The 22345-nt window shown below is 47.2% G+C and overlaps 1 protein-coding gene across 4 annotated transcripts in view; it reads left to right on the top strand.

The window, feature by feature from the left end:
* Positions 1–22345, top strand: part of LOC118585520 (IQCJ-SCHIP1 readthrough transcript protein) — a 745628-nt gene that overhangs the window by 609304 nt on the left and 113979 nt on the right. For 2 of the 4 annotated variants that reach the window (XM_036190174.1, XM_036190175.1), the window contains one exon: positions 2612–3295. In XM_036190174.1, coding sequence (XP_036046067.1) covers positions 2612–3295 — 684 coding nt within the window. Of the gene's footprint in view, positions 1–1866; positions 2107–2341; positions 2411–2611; positions 3296–22345 lie in introns of those variants that run through there. The other 2 variants (XM_036190176.1, XM_036190178.1) reach the window with 2 other exon arrangements.

A 22345-nucleotide genomic window follows, 5' to 3' on the forward strand; every position in this document is an offset into this window, starting at 1 on the left:
TGCACACATGGACATGCAGGTATACTTGCCTGTGTGGGAATGTGTGAGGCCAGAGGTTGACATCAGGATGACTTCCTCAGTTACTTCACCTTGTTTATTTGTTTGTTTGTTTGTTTATTTTGTTATTTTGAGACAGGGTCTCTCTCTGAACCTACGACTTGCAGTTAGGGGTAGCCTGGTTCTCCATATCAGGGATCTTGCATGTCTCCACTCCCAACCCCGGCATGCTGGAGTTACAGACAGCACCCAGATCCTGGCTTTTACTGAAAGCCCTTGACTCACTGAGCCATCTCTCCAGCCCTCTAGGTGGCCTTTCTTGATCTCAGTTTTGCCATGGCCCATGGTGATCTTCCCATGCACCCAAGCGTGTCACAGAATACAGGACCTCCTCCATACCCCTCAGTGGCAGCCAGCACTCCACGACAACCTCATAGCAAACGATATTTGGGGCACTAAGCAGGTTGTTTACAGATGTTAGTGTGAATTGTTAAGTCATCATCACCAGTCACTCCTGACTGAAGAGCTAGCCAGACCAGAAAGGCCTCTTTTCCTGTTACTCACAGGATTGTTGCTTCCAGACAAGTTAAATAAAAGGGTTGCTTACATTTCCTGGCCAGGGGCTTAGCTAAAGAGAGGAAATCACTGAGACAAAGGGTCTCTGCACCAAGTCCCCACTAGAGCCTAAATGGCCAGGGTGGCAGCCACTCCCTACCAAAGAATCCCAAGCATGCTTCTGCTCCTCCATTTGAAAGGTGCCAAGCAAGGGTGGGGGGTTGGTCCAGACTAACACTGCTGGAATAAATTAGTTACAGCCCTAAATCTGGAAGTCCAAAGAAACTGGTTGTCTCTGTTCCATTGTAGAGTTAAGCAGTCTTCCATCCTCACCGCAGAGGAGGGCATTTCCTAAATCCCTTCTTACCCGGCAAAGCTGCTCAGAGGAATTTTTAGTCCTTAAAAGGTATTCCGCAGCCCATCTACATTCCTCAAGCAAATGTTTTCACCCCAACCCTCTTCCTAGAGAAGGGTTGGCAAGTTCAGGTAGCTCATGTGTGGTTCTGGAAAACTCCCCATAGATTTTCTTTGATTCAAATTCCCAAAGAAGAAGGGAAAAAAAAAAAAAAAATCAAGGAAGCAAAGCCAGCCAGTGTGCCAGGGGCACCAACACTCAGGACTGCCTTTGCCTCTTCTTTACTGTCTTCTGGATCCCTTCAGTCGGAAGGGATGTTTGGCCCCCACCTGCAAGATAAATCTCCACCCCACTTCCCGACCTCCACGCCAGATAACAGTCCCAGCTCACCCCCACCCCCATAGCCGTACACACACCTCGCTGAGGTCATCCTCAGTGTCGCTGGGAAGGGGAAGGAAACGTGAGCAAAAGCAACAGGTTCCACCCACTGCCTGAACTTGGAAGTGGATACTAGGGCGCGGTGAAGGGAGAGGAAGCGGCAAGTGGGGGAAGGTGGAAAGGAAATGATGGGCCTGACCACTGGGCACCGGTCAACTTGAGCTCCCAAACGGCTTGTGTTTTTGCTCGTGAGGGAGCCAGGAGGTCCTTTCCAGGGTCACTTGGGTACTTCCGCGTGGACTGAGAGGCATCGGGCCCGCGCGGCCCTCCAGGAGGCTTTGGGTGGGTAAAGAAGCCAGCGAAGAGGCCTTGAGGTGCGTTCACGCACACAGCACCCTCCCCAGGGCGCGGCTCACACTCGGCGAGGTCTGCAAGCCTAGCGTCCATAGTCCCCGCCCGCCGCCCTCCGGCCTTTCCGAGCTCTCCTAGCCGGCCTCTAGCTCCAGCCTCCAGCGGGGGAAACCGGGAGAGCGGACTGCGCCGCACCCCGCAGCCTCTGGGCATGCTCCGTGGCGGGACCGGCTCTGCCGCCGCCGCCGCCGGGAGGGCGCGTCCTCCCTTCCCCAGGGCGGCGGCGCCTGCAGCGACTATCGCCGCGTCCCGGGGCCCCCCGCACACCTTTGGCGGAAGCGGGAGCTGAGGGGTGCCATCCTGCGGGGAGTGGGCCGAGAGCGCCCCCCGTGCCCATCCTTCCCGAGAGGGACCGGCCGAGGAGGCGCGCAGGCGGGATGCGCCCTGCGACTACTGCGGTTCCTTAGAAAGTAAAGCTGAGCTCGCCCGGCGCGGGGCTGCGGGCGGGTGTCGGGAGGGGGGGGGGGGGGGGGGGGCCAGGTGGGGGTGGTCCCAGTGCCCCGGCGAGGTGCGAAATCAGTTTCTGCCTCCTTCTTCTCGGGTCCCGCCCCCAGGGAATCAGAATTCGGTGGGAAAGTGTCTGGGAGAATCCTTGGGGCGGAGTGCTAGGACGCGCCTGGCGCAAAATGGTTAACTCTAAGTCCGCGCGCGCCCCTAGGCTGGGAGGGTGAAAAGTGCGTGCCCGTGGCTGCGCACCCCTTTGCTAATTTGCGGGTTAGTTACCCGGAGGAAGTCAACTTGTGCGGGGAAGGGTGGGGGCAGCTCAGGCTCCTGCTGGCTCCCGCCCCCAGGCCTCTTAGGGAGAACGCACCTCCCGGCAAGCGGACGCGGCGCGCGCGGGGAGGTCGGGGCGGGCAGCGGGCGGCCGAAGCAGGCTCGACCCGGCCACTCACTCTCTCTGCCTCCTCCCCGCAGGATTACCGAGAGGATGGGATGGATCTAGGCAGTGACGCCGGCAGCAGCAGCAGCAGCCGCGCCAGCTCACAGTCCAACTCCACCAAAGTGACCCCTTGCTCCGAGTGCAAATCCTCATCGTCGCCGGGGGGCAGCTTGGACTTGGTGTCTGCTCTGGAGGACTATGAGGAGCCCTTCCCGGTCTACCAGAAGAAAGTGATTGATGAGTGGGCTCCGGAGGAGGACGGGGAGGAGGAGGAAGAGGAGGACGATCGAGGGTATCGGGATGACCGCTGTCCGGCCCGGGAGGCCGGGGACGTGAGCGCCAGGATCTGCAGCAGCGGCAGCGAGGGCAAGAGCGCCACCACCACCATGCCGTCCCCGATGCCTAACGGCAACCTCCACCCGCACGACCCCCAAGACCTCAGGCACAATGGCAACGTGGTTGTGGCCGGCCGGCTGAGCACCTCCCGGGCTCCCCGCCGAGCCATCCAGAAGACCCAGCCTCCCGGGAGCCGGCGTGGAGGCCGAGGCCGGGCAGCTGGGGGACTCTGCGTCCAGCCTCCGGACGGTGGGACGTGCGTCCCGGAAGAGCCCCCGGTGCCCCCGATGGACTGGGAGGCTTTGGAAAAGCATCTGGCCGGGCTGCAGTTCCGGGAGCAGGAGGTGCGAAACCAGGGTCAGGCGAGGACCAACTCCACCTCTGTAAGTTGGCCCGGGTGCGTGCCCACGCGCGCACACCCGCGTAAACACCTCGCGCGCAGCCCACACGCCCCTTCTCCGCGCTCCCGCCGGTGGTGGCCCCATTCATCCTTTCCCGAGGGTGGGGGCTGGGCCGGAGAGCCTGCCTCCTGTTCCCCTAGGGTACGCTTGCTGTCTGTGAGCTGTCTGGGTTTACAGGATGGGCGGAGAGAAGGGAGGGGCAGCCAGAGGGCAGCCGAAAGTCGGGCTAGAGGAACCAGCGACTCATTTTGATGGAATTACTTATGGAGACTAGGTTGTGAGTCACTTGCCTGAAAATAAATCTAGGGAGATTTCCTCACCAAAGCCAGCCCCTGCGGGGGCTATTTCACACTGTAATAGTTGTGGCTTTGTCCATCCTGGTGGGTCTTCCAGCGTTTCACTCACGTCTCGCCCTTAGCCGGGCTATGCCTGTGCACGCCTGTGCACATGCACGCAGTCGCCTGCCCACATCTCAGATCTGGCAATCGGGTGTGTTCCATCCCGGCTCCTGGGTTTGGATGGATTAAAGGCCCTCCTGACTTTCTTCCATGAAACCTGAGCGATTGCTGACCTGGAGGGACCGGGTGAATTGAACTGCCAGAATGAGGGAGGGGGCTGTTGCCTGACTCACTCCCTGTCGGCGAATCCCTTCTTGTTTTGATAAAAGAACCACTTATAGTTCCTTACCGGAGGCTACTGCCTCAATTCAGGAAAAGCCAGACAGGGAGGGGTGCCGGCGTGGAGGGGAAGGAGGGAGAGAAGGAGGGCTGCATCTATAATAAGCTCAGGCAGGTTTGTACTTGTCTCAACACCCCCCCCCCCCACCCCCAGAGGAGAACAGATAAATGACTCAAAGGAAGAACATCATGAATGTAGCTTCCCCTTTTATCACTGTTTGAGATAAAGCAACAGTTGTAATTTGAAATCATTAGTGATATCCCTAAATAGGGCTGAAGGGTACAGTTAAAATGAGCTGCTTTCTATGTGTGGCAGCTGTGTGGCAGTGTAGGCAAATGCTTGCCTTGCAGGTGTAATTTGGCCGCTCTGAATCTCCAGGGCTCCTGGAAATTGGGTGCATGCACTTTTGACTTCAGGGGTGAGGGTGGTAACAGGGTTTCGCAGAGAAATTGGCACGGTTTCTGTCAGTTAGAGCCCTTGGTTGACAGAGCCCATTGGTTAGCGTCCCTTGAGGGATGACCTATTAAGTTAATAATCCCAGCTGTTTATAAGTTTACCATGTCTCACCAACAGACGTGGAATCTTTCCATTACAGCCACTGCTGTTTCTTGTACCTGGCAAAGGGAAACATCCTTTCCCCATTAAATTCCCAGGATTTGAGCCATGATTGAAGATAAGCAGTTACATGGCTGTAACTGGGCTGAGATTCTGGTAAGGTGCGATACGGGAAGACTGTCTGCCCTATGGGAACTTGACATTTAAAGGCTTTCCTGACAGCCTTCTCATCCCAGTGCTCACACATGCTCTTCTTATTGTGGCTTCATTATTGGGCCATCTCCAGACCCACTCACGTTATCAACAATTTGGAGTTTCTTCCTCCTAATTTCCCAGATTCCCAGGCCCCCAGCTCTCCTAAAAATATATGTTCTTGATATTTTTAGAAGTCATTGCGTTTTTATTTTTATTCTTTAAAAAGTTCATATATATATATGATGTATGTGCCAAGGTTGTCCAGGTCAGAGACAAACCTTTGGGAGTCTGTTCCTTCTTCACGTGGACCCTGAGCATTAAGCACTGGACACAAGGCATGGTGGAGCTGCTGAACCATTTCACAGGCTGGTTTTGGTTTGTGTTTGGATAAAGCTGTTACTACATGTTTGCTTAGATTGGTGCTTTCAAACTAAGTTATCCATGAAATTACCATAATGCTTAGAAGCATTGTAGTGCAGACACATGCAACCACAGAGAGCGTGCTGGTTTCTACGACTTTACTTTTGTGTATGCACCGTGTGATGGTCTGTTACTGTGAGTTCCTATTAGAAAAGTTTTAGAAACACCATTTGCATCCTGTTTAAAATTGCCTGGAATAGGCAACCATAAGTACAGGGACCCGAGAACAGCGAATAGTTGGTGTAGGAGGCCTCCCTGAAGGAGACGGTCTAGTCCAGCGGTATTTTGGTGCTCTTTAGAATGTTGTATGTCCATACGTTCATGGGGCCAGGTGCATCCACGAGCAGGAACGGTAAGATGCAAAGGGAAGGGAAGGTTCTTTACCAGGTGCCCCAGGAGCCACCTCAGCCAATGGTCCTTGCTGTTACTCCTTTAGTTGAGTAATCGGTTTGGTTCCTCGGATTCTTCCAGACGTGGTTCAGCTCTCACCAGCTCCGAGAGTTTGTTCCTGACCACCCTCCCTACAGCACAGTGGCAGCACCCTTCACCCCTATGCTCACCTTTTCTCTGTTTTCTCACTTCCGGCGTCATCTTGTCTATAAGTCCCCACTATTTGGGGTCCTTCAGAAATCTCGGTAGCTCAGCAGGGTGGCTCATGCTTTTAATCCCAGCACTCAGGAGGCAGAGGCAGGCAGATCTCTGAGTTTGAGGCCAGCCTGGTTCCAGGACAGCCAGAGCTACACAGAGAAATCTTGTATCAGAGAGAGACAGAGACAGAGAGAGAGAGAGACAGAGAGGGGTGGAGAGGGAGAAAGAGAGAGAAGAAAAAAAAATATGGCTTAAAGAAGTACAGGGATCTTACCACACTGCTGTGGTTTGGATTGAGAATTGTTTAATTTTTTGACTTGTAGAAGAGTTTATTTTGAGTGTATGGCTCCAGAGGTGTAGAGCCTGTGATGGCAGATCTTTTACCGCAAGCAGGAGGCAGAAGGAGCTTACTTGAAATGACAGTAGTCTTTTGAAATCTCAGGCCCTTCCGCAAGTGACACACTTACTCCACCAAGGCTACTCCTCCTGATCCTCTGAGGTTCTTATCTATCCAATGAGAAGAAATATTATAGCAACCATACACCCCAGACCTTAACCAAAGTCCTCCCCTTACGACTGAGACTACCATCGGAGAGATGGAGACTCCTTCACAGACCTCCATCACCGCTGGTGGTCCAACCCCAGCAGCAAGTTTAAAGTATTCTGCAGCCATATCTCCTCCACTGGCTCACCTTGTGCTTGTCGCATGTGAGGAACCTCGGGAGTTGTACCTCACGATCACAACTACCCTGATAGTCTCGCCAGACTGGACCTGCCCATGTGCTGTCCTGCCGAGGACCGTCTTCCCTCCTGGATGGGCTGATGAGCTTGAACTGAAGGGCCAGATACAGACTGAAGATAGTTCTGGACATTGGTGGTGCAGCCTCGATCTTGGAAGTTTATGCTCATTCATGCTCATCTTAAATTCTTATCTCCCTGTCTGTTTTTTATTCTGGGGAACTGGTGTGGACGTTCCTGAGGGAATCAGAACCATTTCATCTCCGTCTCTCGACAGCCTTCCCTATGCAGTGGGCCATGCAGGTCTCCCTGGCATCTATCTCTGGACTTTAGTTCAGTACCGCCCACTCATTTTCTTACTCTTAGATCCTTCACTAGGTGGGGTAGTTGAAGAGCGCACTGTCTCCATGTCTTCCTGTCCAAGTGGAAAATACTTTCCTTTCTTCACGGTTTTGCCAGGAGGGAGGGTATTCCTCCTTCAGCATATGTGTGTGATCTTTCATGTTTAACCTGTCTCTGGAAGCTCTGCGCGCCCCCCTACACACACACACACACACACACACACACACACACACACACACACACCCTGTATATTCTTCTTTAAAAGCAGATTTGTTAGGCTGGACATTTGGCTCATTGGGTAAAGCCAGCTATGGTAGTCCATGCATATAATCTCAGCACTCCCACAGTGAGATAGGAGATGGAGCCAGAACCACAGAAGCATGTGGGCCCACTAGCATGAGTACATAGTAAACAACGACCAGAGAGAGCCTGTCTCAAACAAGGGGGGAAGTGAAGATTGATGCTGAGGTCATCCTTTGACTGCTTCTTCCACACCATCCCATGTGCCCATACTCATCCACACACACATAATCGTTACCCCATATTTATAACAGCCTAGCTGGTGTACAAAATCAATTACACGTATTTATAATGTAAAGTCAAATGTTCTCTATAATACTTGCCTGACTTTCGACACAGCTGTGAAACCACCATCAAAATCAAAGTCTTGGGTCCATCACCCCCAAGAGTATCTCGGTGTCTCTTTGCATTACCCCTGTCTTCTTCCTTGGTAATCATTGGCCTGATTTTTGTACTATAAGTTGATTTGTGCTTTTGATATGCATATTCCTGGTGATGGGCACTCGGATTAGTTCTTGTTTTTTAGCTGTCATACATACAATGGCTATGGCCAGTTACGCACAAATCTTTATGTGAACCTTTATACGTACATAGGTGAGAGTGGAACTGGATCATACAGTAGGCATGTGTTCAGCTTCTTGAGGAGCTGCCTTCCAAGGAAGTATCATTTTAGAAGGCAACTGCCTTGACTCTTTAAAATATTTTCTATTTTATTTGTTAGTTTGTTTGTTTATTCTCTCTCTCTCTCTCTCTCTCTCTCTCTCACACACACACACACACACACACACTCCCCCTCTCTCTGCCCCTCTCTCTGTACACATGCACGTGTCTGGGTGTGTATGCACCACCACATGGGTCCAGAGCTCGAACTCAGGTCGCCAGTCTTGATGGCAAGTGCTCTCCTACAGAGCCCTATCCTTGAACCACAGTCATGATTCTCACAGCACTGACTAGAACCTCAGCTCCTCTCCCTAGCAGCCTGTCCGTGTCCTTTGAATGCTTGGGTTTTCTAGGACATCTCTATTCGGGTTACTGGTAGCAAAGAGGTCATCCATTGCCTCCAACCTGACTCATTCCTCTCTTGTTCCCAAGAAGAGGGGTGTCATTTTTACATTACATCAAGGTGCTAGTTGAGACCCTCACCCACCTTTTGTTTGTTTGTTTTGTTTTTGGTTTGTTTGCTTTTGTGTTTGTTTGTTTTTCTGAGACAGGGTTTCTCTGTGTAGCCCTGGCTGTCCTGGAACTCCCTCTGTAGACCAGGCTGGCCTCGAACTCACAGAGATCCGCCTGCCTCTGCCTCCAGAGTGCTGGGATCAAAGGCGTGCGCCACCACGACTGTTGACTCCACCCTTTTTAAGTGCAGTTTTATTATATTTTAGTGCCCTTGACACGTATAGTTTCCTCATTTAATGAGAAGTTAAGAATTATGTTAATTGACACATTAATTGAAAGTAAACTCTCTGATGAGGTTATTTGTAAAGTACTCAAATAATTTGTCTTTTTATTTGTTTATACTATTAGCTAGTAGCAAACTTTAAATTACCTACATTTCTCCCTAGAATAGTGCTAATTACCAGTTATAGTCAACGTATTGTTCTGTAAGAATTACAACCTAGTTATTCTGCACAATAGTACAGAAGTAACTGAATGGCAGAGTGGTTTTTCCATTAGTTACTTGGGCTATGGTTAAATTACATGAATTCCTATTTTAAAGACTGAATTAAAATCCCTTAGTAGTCCTACAAAACATAGGAATGTTTAGATGTAAAGTTAGCTGATTATTAGCAGTCTGGAACTTAACATTGGATGGAAACTTACTGCGTGGGATACAAGTATCATTTCTATCAGAGAACATCTGATGTATTGATCTGTGTAACAATGGTAAAGGTTTGTTTGTGTTTTCATTCTGTTACTGGAAATGATGGGAGCTAATGGTATTCTATGGTTAAACAATTAACCCTGAAATACCTAGTACCATAGTCAAACTTTCTTTGCCTACTTTGCTAATGTGTGCTGATTCTTAAGAGTGCAGAGGCTGATCTCTGTGTCAACATAAACTAAGATTTCAAAGGAATGGGTGGCTCAACTGAAAGGTTGTTTGCCACCAAGCCTGATGTCCTGGAAGGAGAGAACACATGAACCCACACAGTGCATACAACATACACATCATACACATGTACCCACATGTAGCAATAGTAACAAAGAGAAAACAAGTATATACATATTTACTCTGTTATATAGCCCTGGTTGTCCTGGAACTCACTGTATGGACCAAGCTGACCTCAAACTTGGAGATCTTCCGATCTTCCTGCCTCTGCCTCTGATATCAAAGGTGTGTGTGTGTGTGTGTGTGTGTGTGTGTGTGTGTGTGTGTGTGTATGCGTGTTGCCAGACACAGCTTGAAAAAAAAATGTTGTCTTGAGACTTAGAAGGCAAGTGTTTGGGCTCTAAACATATTGGCTTGCCAGAGCGGAAGCTGCCGTTCAGTTGTAGGGTGCTGCTCAAGGCCATGAGTTCAATACCTGATGTTAATTGTAGGGTCCTTGTCTGATTGTGCTCAAGGCCCTGGATTCAATATCTAATAGTGAAGAAAAGAAATAGATTTAAAGCCGGGCAGTGGTGGCGCACACCTTTAATCCCAGCACTTGGGAGGCAGAGGCAGGTGGATCTCTATGAGTTCGAGGTCAGCCTGGGCTACAGAGCGAGATCCAGGACAGCCAGGGCTACACAGAGAAATCCTGTCTTGAAAAACCAAAAAGAAATAGACTTGGGGTTGGGGGTTTAGCTCAGTGGTAGAACACTCTCCTAGCAAGTGCTAGACCCTGGGTTCGATCCTCAGCTTAAAAAAAAGAAAGAAAGAAAGAAAAAAAGAAACAGACCTAAGGAATTGAGAAATTTTTTTAATATAATAATTTTATTAGTTCTTTGAGAATTTCATACAATGTATTTTGATCATATTCACATACATCCCAGTTTTGCACTTTACTTATTCATTCATTCATTCATTCTTTTATTTTAACTCATTGAGTCTTATTTAGGGCAATCTACTGGAGCATGCATGGTCCACCGGCCAGGAGTCTCACCCTTAAAGAAAACTGATCCTCCCTCCCTCAGAAGCCCTTAATCGCCCATAGTCCTCAGTTAGGGATGGGGCTCATGAGTTAGATAGAATGTTGAATGCTAGATTGTTGACTGGCTTCATCCTGTGTGTTGTGGTAGTCCTGTGGAGACAACCATAGCTGTGGTGAGTTCATGAATGTAGCACACTTGTCTTGTCCAAAAGACACCATTTATCTCTGGTCCTTCCCAACCTCTGGCTTTTACGATCTTTCTGGCCCCTCTCTCTGTGATCCCTGAGCCTTAGGAGGAAGGTGTGATACAAACGTACCATTTATGGTTGAACACTCCACTGACATCTGCACTTTGACTAGTTGTGAATTTCTGTATTAACCACAGTGCATGATACTAATATAATAAGTGAACAATTATTAAACTCTCCCTTTCTCTATGTGTGGTGTGTGTGTGTGTGTGTGTGTGTGTGTGTGTGTGTATTGCAGAAGGGCCCTTTGAACTGTTGTAACTGGATTAAAAGACATCTCTGCCTCTTTATAGGTTTGTGTGGCGCAGTCTTTAAAACCTCTGAGCGAGAATGTTTGTCTGAAATCCTGATGCAGATGTAAGCTGTCATAGCCAGCTGACTGAGCTCTTAGCCACTCACTGTGGGCACGCTGTCGCCTTCCCTGCCTGGCTCTGCCCTCCATAACTCTTCTAACTGCAGGTCCTTGCCTGGGCTTCCTTACCAGGCATGCTTGGGAAGCCTCAGCCCAGGAGGCATTTGCTCTCACAGTGACGGGTCCAAGCATACCAGCCTGTACCAGGCCTCTTTGAAATCTGACCCATCTCTGTCCGGTCAGCTGCGCTCTGATTAGCCCCTCTTCTCCTGGACTTTTATTCCACATAGGTACCATTTATTACTTCCTGAGTCATAAAGGGTCTCCAGGTTTTCATTTTCATATTTGATTTCATGCCAGACCCCCAAATGGGACAAATGAAGGGTTTCCACTTTAAGAACGGAAAAAAGGAGCTTCAGAGTTATAGACCATCCTTAAACTTAGAGGCTTAGGCTGCAGTAAGATCCAGGGACTTGGTCAAAGCCTGTGACTGACAAAACTCAGATCGGACCCGTCAAGCTCCCTCTGGTCCAGGCTTTCAGTAGTTGTCTTCTATCTGGGGTTGTGGTTGGGTGTTATCTTCCTATAGGTGTGTCTCTTATCTGTACAAGTGTTCTACGTCCACCCCCCCCCCACCCCTGTAAACACACAGAGCAGGGGTCCCAGAATTCCCCGAAGAGCAGATGTCTGGTGCTCCCTGGCTATCTAGTTAGTTAATTAGTATATTTTGAACCATATTTTTGTCTTGGTTCTTTAATTTTCTCAAAGCTGAAAGATATCATGAACTTTCTTATTAGTGCTAATAACTACAATTCCATTATTATTCCTTGAAACCATGCTCAAATTATATGCTACTGCATTTGCATATTAAAATAGAAGTTTGCACGCCTGGGCCTTGGCCCCTGAAGACTTGTGTGGTTTTGCTTTCTGAATTTTGAAATTCGGTCCTAGATAATTTAAGAGATGTTCCTACAGCTGCTGTGCCTCAGCTGCTTTGTGATTCTGGAGCCCTAGGGCCCATGTCATTCTTGACCGTTAGTTACTGCGAGTCTGTTGGGGACCCAGCTTCTGGGGCGATTCAAGGGCTGGTTGTAAATTCGAGCCTTCTCAATAGGAAAGTAAGAAGATTTTGAAGGGAGAACCTGAGAGGTCACCTCAGCAAACCCTCTCTCTCCCTCTCCATAGGCGGAAATGGACTGTGTTCACCCTGCATAGCCCAGGCCTGACCTGTCTCCAGACACCCATTCCACTCAGGTGGATAGAGCTGTGCCTGGGCTGAGACCACTAAGGGAGCAATCTCTGTGGCTCATTCTGTAAGTGGAGCCAGTCCGTTCCATCTAGACCAGTGGTTCTCAGTCTTCCTAAAGCTTTGACCTTTTAACACAGTTCCTCATGTCATGGTGACCCCCCCAACCATAAAGTTATTTCGTTGCTACTTCATAACTGTAATTTTGCTAGTGTTATGAGTAGTAATGTAAATATCTGATATGCAGGATATCTGATATACAACACCCCCCCCAAAAGGGTCCTGACCCACAGGTTGAGATCCACTGATCTAGGTGTTTTAAGTGGATATTTTGTTACGAACTAAAACACAAAACAAAAGTACTGAAAGAAAAAACAAACAAACAGGAAAAGGCTTTTATTTTTTAAAAAAAGTATTTGCAAGCCTAATGTGGTGGCACACACCTGAAATCCCACCAGTTGGGAGTTTGAGGTATAAGGAGTGCACACGTTTGAGCCCAGCATGCCAGGGAGTCTCTAAAGACAAGTCCCAAGTCCCTTTGGAAGGGATTCAGCAGCTGCTGCAGGCTGAGAACTGGGAAGTTTGTTCCGTGCTTGGGACCCGCAGGCAATAGGCCCTGAGTTGAAGCAGGCCTAGAAGCCCAGGCTGTGGTTGAGCAGCAGGGCCTGCAGAGGCAGGGAGAGGTCATGGCCAAGGAGGGCTGCAACACAGAGGTGAAGGAGACCCAAGGTGAGAGGACCTCCCCCTGGAACAGGCATGGCGTCCTGGATAATTTCTGAGCCTTTGTGTGACATCAGACCAGGTATCCAGCAAAACTACTATATGAAGGGATGGGAGTGCCCGTTATGTGAGTTGGCGCTGGAGACGCCAGTGTGGCCACCACGAAGCTTGAGTTCTGTTCTTCTGAAAGGCAGTAAATGATTGTTCTGTGCTGTATAGTAGGTCTGTCACTGAAGGGGAGTAACTAGCCCTTTGTACAGACTGAGCACTAAAAGGTACTCCTTTTACCCTGTGTCTTAGAAAAGCAATCAGTATTGTCTGTTTCTCGTGTACTCAAAAACAACATGAGTCCATGTTGACTTCGTTTTTGGTCTAGTAGGTAAATAAGGCAGTTCTTTGAAGAAAGGAAAGGATCCAATTGTTCTCAAAGCCTTTATCTATGAAAGAGTAGTGAGTGAGCAGTGTATTGTAACTCAGTGGAGTGCCAACCAGCCTTACTGGTCTGTTGTGGTTAGTGAAGGCTAACACACTTGCTCCGGCTGCCTTCGGTGTATCGGAATCCAAATGACTAGATGATGGGGTTCAAGAACTTGTAATATGTCATTTGGTGTTCCAGTAACTATTTAGAAGTAAAATTTGCTCGTGCATTCACAAAAAGGGTTTGTGATCTGTGAGGTCCATGAAATAGTCTAAATCGGAACACTTGGCTTAGAGAGTCAAGCCAAGTCAACACTTGGGTGAGAGCAAGCAATAGAAACTAGGCATAAGGAGAAGGAGGCGTGTGTGAGGGTTCTGCTTCCTGTGTGATGTTTCTGCATTTTCTAGTGGTTTTTTTTTTAAACTTTTAATTAGTTTGCTTTGTACCATTACGAAGATTTTTCAAACATACATCAACTATAAAACACTGGTGTTTTCAGGGTTTAAGTATAACTTTAATCTTCCTGTCCTTTACATCTTCATCTTTAGTTTCATTTTTGATTTTATTTTTCATTCATTGAAAAGTTAGCATCTAAAGTAATGTGTTCTGTTACAAAATCTTCATACAGCTTTGTTCTCCACGAGCAAGCCTCCTTTCCCACCCCACCCCTCCTGCTCAGCCCCTTCCTCTCCCCCCTGCTCCCTACTGTGTTCCTGCCGTGAGCCTCCATTGCTCTTCTTTTATCCTCCTCTGTTTAAGATCTTTGTCCTTTCTCATGATCTCCCTTCTAGTTTCATGGCTTAGCTTCCTACACACAGCAACACACTAAAGATGGGAGGAGCTGGCATTTTCGTTCTGAGTCTTCCTTACCTGGCCCGTTGTGACACTTCCATCCTGTTTCCTGCAAATGTCATGGCTCCACTGTGCTTTTTTTTGAGCTGAGGATCGAACCCAGGGCCTTGTGCTTACTAGGCAAGCGCTCTACCACTGAGCTAAATCCCCAATCCCTCCATTGTACTTTATGGCTGAATAAAATTCCACCCTGTGTTTGTACAGTACTTTATCTATCGTGTATTGATGGACACCTAGACAAGTTCCGTTTTTTAGCTGTTGTAACTAGTGCAGCAGCAAACACTTCCATGCAAGTATCCAGGCAGGACATGGGGTCTTTGGGTGTATACCCCTGAGATGTGCAGCTAGGTCATATGGTACTTCTCTGTTTTTGTTTGTTTGTTTGTTTGTTTGTTTTGTGAGGAAACCGCATGTTTATTTCCATAGTGGCTGTACCAGTTTACACTCCTACAAGCAGTAACAAAGGTCGCTGTTTTTCCTACATCCTTCATGACATTTGCTGTCATTGTTTTCTTAATGGTAGCCAATCTGACTGGGGTTAGATGGACTCTCAAAAGAGTCTCCGTTTGTATTTATGGATGACAAAGGATGTTGAACATTTTTGGTAATATTTATTGGTCATCTGTGGTACTTCTTTTGAGAACACTCTGTTAGCCCGTGTGTTAGAGGGAATTTTTTATGGGTTTGGGTGTTATATGTTCTTTATATGTTCTATCGATCAACAGCACCACCCACCCCACCCCTGGTCTGATACAGTTGACAAAGACTTTCTCCTACTCTCTAGGTTGTATGTTCATGCTCCTGATAGTTTCCTTTGCTGGTCCAGGCTTTTCCAAGTTCATGTCGTCTAAGTTGTCAGCATGGGGGTTATCTCTTGTGATACTGGAGTCCTTTTCAGAAAGTTCTTGCCAATACCTACATCCTGACATGTCTTCTTTCTCTTCCCTCTAATGGTTTTCAGTGTTTCAAGTTTTATACCAAGGTCTTTGATTCACTTTGATTGGTTTTTGTACAGAGTAAGAGATACGGATCTGGTTTCTCTCTCTGCGCCGTGTGAACACCTGGTTTCCCAGCACCATTTGTGACAGAGCTCCATAGTATAACATAAGATCAGCTATTGTAGTATGCCCAGCATTGTTCTCTTGGCTTAGGATTGCTTTTGCAGTAGGAGTCTTTGGTGTTTCCACGTGAATGTTAGGACTGTTTTCACTAATTCGGTGAGGAATGTCATTGGGATTTTGGTGGAGAGAGTCTTGTTGCATCTGGAGACTCTTCTCAGTGATGTTGCTGTTTTCACAGTGTCCATTCTGCCAGTCAGGGGCATGGAAAGTTGTTTTGTTTCCTAGTGTTTTCTTTTGTTTCTTTGTGTCTTGTAACACAAATTGCTAAATGGTCTTATTAACAAAAGCCAGATATTGGGGTGAAAACTGAGAGATCAGAGGAATAGGACAAGCCACAGCCAACCTCACCTCACCAATTCCTCAGCCTCCAGAGAGAGCTACTTCCTGTGTACTCACGCCTATATGCCTTTCTGACCCTGCCATCTTACTTCCTCTCTCTGCCCAGCGTCATCACTTCCTGTCTGTCTGTACAGACCTTCAGACCTCTATGGTTAACTAGTACTGGGATTAAAGGCATGTGCCACCATGCCTGGCTCTGTTCCCAGCGTGGCCTTGAACTCATAGAGATCCGGATGAATCTCTGCCCCCTGAATGCTAGAATTAAAGTCATGTGCTACCACTGCATGACCTCTATGTTTAATATAGTGGCTGGCTTTTTCCTCTGTTCCCCAGGTAAGCTTTATTGGGGTGCACGAATAACATATCACCACAGTGTCTTAAATGGCATTAGTTAGGAGCTCATTTCTGAAAAATTGTCAGTTCAAAGGCCTTGATTTCCTGTGTCACAAGAGAGGTGATTGATCCATTCAAAACTCTAACATGCAGAAATGTCTTAGCTATTTGTGTGACTGGCTTTTGGTTTTTTTTTTTTTTATTTTTTGGTTTTGTTCTTGTTTCACAAAATATTCCAAAAGCGTTTATAAAGAAGGTATGTGTTGGTCTGGAGAGGTGGCTTAGTGGTTAAGAGCACTGTTTGCGCTTCCAGAGGACCCGGGTTTGCTTCCCAGCATCCACACAGAGGCTAACAACAGTCTATACTCTAGTTCCAGGGGGTCCCATGCTCTCTTTTGTCTTTCTCTGGCACTGCATGTATTTTGGTGCACAGACTTGCAGACAAGACAACCATACATTTGAAAATAAAATTAAATTAAAAAGAAAAGAAAAAAATGTGTGTAGGTTAGGCTTTTCTGGCACATAGACAAAGGATGCATCATTTTCTGTAGGTGGACTGGAAGACAGGCCTCTGCACAGTGTCTTCCCAGGCACTCAGCATCACCTATTGCTGGGGCCTAGCGGCCAGGCCTCTGCACAGTGGCCTGCCTAGCAGTGTCTTCCCAGGCACCCAGCAGTAGTGTCCATTGCTTCCTCCACAAGCATCCTTCCACTGTGGTCTCTGCCTTCTTGTTTCCCCCATCCACCCTCTCTGTGCTGAGAACCAATCCAAAGCCCCCGAGGAAATGATTTACCTACCGTGGGGCACTTCTGATAGCGGGGACCCTTTGCCAGGCCTCCTCATGTTCTGCTACAGGATGGAAAGGAAGGCACCCTCTCTCCCTGACCAGCAGTTATAGCCAGGATCCAGCTAACAAGTGGGTTGCAGGCATGCTGGGATCAACAACAACAACAACAGTAAATTGTTACAGTCCTAACCTGGGGTGACTTGATTCTGTTTCTTTCTTCCTTTGCCACAAATGGAAAAAGCTTAGTTTTCTAAAAAGGTTGAAACAGAATGAGGTACTTTATTGATAATTCATTAAATTTCTGACGATGGTATAAATTTAGATTTGAAGTTAGGGTATTAAAAAAAAAAACACCTCAAAAAACAAAATCAACAACAACAAAACAAAACACAATGCCCGGAAAGCAGCCATGTTGTGAAATGTTGGCATTTTTTATGTCGAGCTCAGCACCGCAATAACTCCTGCTCCTCTTTCCCACCCAAAGAGAATGAGGTGTTCATTTATATCCAGAGGAAGGGTCTGGACCTCTGGGAGCCTGGCCCAGTGTCTTAGACCTTAAGACTAACCTTCCCTTTGCTAAAAATAACATGTTCATAAATAGTTTCAAGATCAATTTAGCTCTCTGTGTTTCTCCTCATGGCCCCAGTAGCTGAGTATTATCCCACTTACAAAAACTGTGGATTTTTTTTCCTTGTGCAATCTTACAAACTTTTGACCCATTCTGACCTGGTTTGCCCACTCTTATGGACAGTGTTGTCTTACGTCTCACATCCACTCTATTTCTACTCTAAAATTAGTCCCATCAGGAGCGAAGGAGCAGACCACTGGGATTTTATTTTTGAACACTTAAATTATGTAACTGGTAAACTTAGTGTTTTTATCCAGCCTGCAGTGGCTCCATAGTCTGACCCAAATAGCCCTTCAAATAAGATCTCATTCTGGAAGGAAAGAGTAAGGAAAACACACTAAGGGAAAAAAAAAATCCCTGATTTGCTATGGAGTATAGTGATTTCATTTTTAGATTGCCTTTCTGCTGTGCCATATAGAAGGCCTTAAGAAGACAGTGTACAGTACTGTCTGTGTTGGGACATGGGTAAAACCCTCCAGAAGTCCCACTGTGCTTGAAGCTGCATTGAATCATGTCTTTTGGAAACAGTTACACTCAGAGCAAGAGTGGTCTGTTCAAATTCTTCCAGACAAGTAGCCCATGGATGCTGTCTTCCAGGTGAGCAGACCCATGGTACCCTGCAGGATGTGTTCCAGAGATAAAAGGGAGGCTGCTCTTCCTTGCTGGCTACTTAATGACACATCACAATGTAGTCTCGGCATTCTGGTACATCAGGAGAAGTCACACCCGGATTTTTGTAATAAATGTCTTAAGTACCAGTGAAGCAACTCCAGGGACAAAGTGCTTGTGACCAGGCCTGACCACCTGACTTGGATTTCCGGAACCCAAGTGGTAAAAGGAAACAAATTGTCTATTGACTTCCACGCATGCTCGGTCACACATGTGCCTCCCCCATGTAATTTAAGAAAATAAATGTCTTGACTATCAAATACTGGCAAGGAACCATAAACACACATCTATTTGTTTGTCCAACAACCACTGACTGCAGGTCAGACTAGGACTCCAGGCTGCCAGTTTCTCCTCCCACACCTCAACCACTGGAGGTTACAGATAAGAAAACCGAGGCCCAAGCAGGCGACATGCCATTCCTGAAGTGGGGTGAGCTGAGGAAAGAAGGGCAGTTTATGAGGAGGTCACTCACTGAGCTTCTAGAAAGGGAGATTTCAAAGAGAATCCACGCAGGAAGCTGTTCTGATTTAGTGAAGGAGTGTTTTTTTGTTTCCTCCTCTCTTTTCAGGGGTTGTAATAGTTAGAGATGATAATAGCGAGATGAAAAAATAAGAACCATGATTGACACACCTCACTCCATTTCATTTCATTGTTGGGGCACCCCATTCCTTAGCATTTAGTTTCTTTCCCTCTTGAGAGCAGTTCCCAAAGTGATTTGCTGTTTAGATTCAGGGAGATGGCGTCAGTGTTCAATTTTTCATTACTATGGATAACAAAAAGATGAGCATTTTTAAAGAGCACTTTGTGGAATGAACAATGGTAGTCTTAGACCTGTTGGAAAGTCATCTGAGGCCATTTCATTCCAAGGGGGGGTGGTGGTGGTGGTGGTGGTGGTGGTGGTGGTGGTGGTGAGTGCTGATAAAATGGCTCTTTTATTTTGGAGGGGGCTATTTGGAGGTTGAGCTTAGGACATCACACATGCTAACCCTTGCTCTGCCACTGAGTTCTGTCCCTAGCCCTCACTGTTTATTTTGGCCCCGGGTCCCAGTAAGTTGTTCAGTCTGGCCTTGAACTTGGGATTCTCCTACCTCAGGCTTTCCCCTCCTTTCTTCTTCCTCCACCCTTTCTTTCTTGTTTGAACTTGCTGTGCAGCCAAGGATGACCATCCCTCGTTTACATGGTGCTGCGGATTGAACTCAGGGCTGTGTGCTAGCTGGCCAAATACTTACCATCCCCAACCCTCTACTGTTTGTTTATTGGTTTTGACAAAATTATAGTCCTTAGCCACCAAACTTATTCACAATCTAGTGAAACTTCAACATTGCTGAATGGTGTTGAGATTTTATTTATTGCTGTTTTCCTTCTTACTATGGAGTAGGATTTGTTGAAAATACAACCATTTGAATCCTTTATTCCTCATTAGAACTTCTGGTTTACGTAGACTCAACACAGTCAACAAAGCAGACAAGTCTGAGTTATTCATTTACTTTTTTTTTTTTTTCAAAAAAATAGGAAACATTAATATCAGCTTTCTTTCAAAAGTCATTTTGAAATAATTATAGACTTATTGAAAAGTTGCAAAATTGTACAGCAAGTTCTGAGTATTCCTCGCTGCTTCTCCTAATGTACCTCTTCAGTAACTATAGAACATCTGTCAAAACCAAGAAATGAGCAACGACAAATACTGTGACCTAAATTATGGATTTTATTTGGATTTTGTCGTGACTTTAACATTTTTAAAGTTATATTAAAACTGTGTGACAAAATTAATGAATAACACAGCCAACATTACCCCTAAAGTCTTTATGTAAGTGAAGGTTACGCTATTGGATAGGATTTACTTTGTAAATGCATTTTGAAGATGGGACTTCTGGTCTTTCTTCCAGCCAGCTGTTTTCCCTAAGCTCCTCTGGCAGGGAGCCCTGCACCTGCTTCTGTGGAGAAGGCCTGTGTGAGAAAGGGGCAGAAAGGAACAAAAAAACCCATACATCGGATGCTTTGGAGGCTGAGGTAGGATAGTTTGATCCCAAAGCATTGAGAAAAACTCTGGGCAACTCTGGAGGACTTGTCTTGAAAAATAAACAAAGCAGGTAACAAGAAAGGCATTCATAAAAACCCATGAGTGGGACATGTGGTGAGCCCCTCTAAGCCCAGTGCAGGCATTGAGGGGTGTTAGAGAGGGTCCCTAAGCATAGAGGCACCCCGCATGCTTCCCCACAGTATGTTTTCTAAACGGGCTGTGACAGCCACAGGCTGTCAATATGCTTTGGCTCTGCAACTAGGGAACCGTGTGGGAGTGTAGTCTTCAAAGCTAAGTTGGGACAGGGTTTTATAAATGTGCTGAGTAAGGAGTGGCAGAGGGGTGAGTGACAGTTTTTACAGACAAATGGGAGTGGCCTGTGGCTGTAAGGCACGCATCTGATTTCACAGATTGGAAATGGCATTAGAAAGAGTGTTGAGACTTTTGCAGACGTGGAAAGAGGAAGGGAAATTGGCAAATTGGGATGCCCAACATTTGGTGACTGACCAGATAGATGGTCAGAGTTTTTAAAATTTAACCCTGAATGGGTGCTAGGCATGGTGTGTCACCAGTAGAAGATTGTCCCAGTGACTCCATGTAGTCTCATAAAAGTGGCTTTCCTGTTTACTCACTCTTTGTCTCTGGCTGACAGGATCAGTGAATTCTTCCCCGAGGCTTGTTAAAACTCTTTTCTTAATTACATATTTGATGTAGATTATGATATCGCTAGCCCAACATTTCTTGCAGCAAAACTGTAGTTCCCGAACCAAAATGTTTTCAGTTTATGTGCTTTTCCCAATGCATTAGCAGCCGTCCTCTGGCGGAAAGAACAGCGGCACCCCAGCCTGGAATCTTCAGCTTACCCTCCTGGAGAGGATGTTGGGTGTGAAGGCCAGCATGAGTTCCCTTCCCAGTGCTCTGCCGGTTCCTTTCAGGGATGACCTCTTTCCTTTGTGTGGTGTGCGCTTCTGTTAGTGAGTGATTACAAGTGGCTGACTCATGTTCCGGGAGCCTCCATCTCAGCTGTCCTCCAGCTTTGCCGTGGGTGGAAGAACTCCTTGGACTATAGGCTCAGAGTTCTGGCTGTGAGGTCCCCTGAGCTGTCAGAGGAAGCTGCTGCCCAGCCTGTGTCCTGAAGGAAACGGGTGATGGCTTCTCCCCAGGGAGCCTCCCCCTCCTTCAGCTCCTGTGTATGTCCCATGTGCTGCCCTGTACCCACCTCCTGCCCATTCTGTGGTTAACAACAGCACTGCTGGCTTTATGAGATAGGAACCCTAGCTGATAACAGCAGACAGTCTTTTGACTCAGACGACTCACACTCAGATTGTGACTACTGCCTGTTGTCACTTAAACAGATGTCTTTAACGAAATCATGGAATTCTGAAGCTTTGATTCAGCCTTCAAGCCCCCCTGGCCCACTTCCAGGCATGCCGCAGGCAGGGAAGTAACCACACAAAGTGAAAGAAATTTGTTATAAACTGGACATGATCTATGAATGCCCACACAGACCACATGACTCTGCCCCGGGGCATCTGGTCCACACACCCTTGCCCTCCTCTCCTGCCCTTGTACCCCATCATGACATTTATGGGGTGACAGCAGGGACTTGGAAAGGATGGGAGTGACTGGCACGTGGAGATTTAACCTGCTGTGAGCAGCACCATCCCCGGGCAGGTGGGTGAACTTAAGCCTGAGAGCAGGCCAGTAAGCAGTGTTCCTCTGTTGGTTTCTGGTTCAAGTTCTTGCCTTGAGTTCTGCCTTGGCTTCTTTTGATGATGGATTGCAACCTGGGTGGTGAAATAAATCCTGTCCTTCCCAAGTTGCTTTTGGCCAGTGTTTGGTCAGGCTACTAGGACAGTAGCATAGCTCAGTGGGTCCCCTTTATGGCCAGGGACTCATCTAGCAACTTTTTATTTGTTGTGGGTAAAGTTGGTGCAGGTGGATAGTGTTAATGTCTTTTCCCAGACAAGCAGCTGTGGAGCCATGGAGATGGTATCCTGGTCCCGTTGTCACAAAGGCCACATGGGCTCCACTTTCAGATACAGCTGCTACAGCAAATATTTGGAAGTCAGCCCCTTAGACCTCCATCACACAATAACGGATGCCCTGCCTGCCCTCTTGTTTTCTAATTGAGACTGGGCCTCACTCCCAAGATCCTCCTGCCTCAGCCTGGCAGATGCTGAGATAACAGGCGTGTGCCATTTATGTTGCCTGCGTTTCTTTACCTGCAGCATGGCTGCATCTGAAATTCTGTAACCTCTTGATACTTTCTTAGCCCTATTCTTCTATTAAGAATTTTCGTAAGTGGAGACCTAATTAGATGAAATTTTATTTAAACATAAGCATATGTGTGACATGCTCTTCTCTGAAGTTCTAATCTCTACCTCTTCGCATATTTCCAGTAAACTGTC

This window comes from Onychomys torridus, chromosome 6 (assembly GCF_903995425.1).
Source record: "Onychomys torridus chromosome 6, mOncTor1.1, whole genome shotgun sequence".
Classification (NCBI taxonomy): Eukaryota; Metazoa; Chordata; class Mammalia; order Rodentia; family Cricetidae; genus Onychomys; species Onychomys torridus.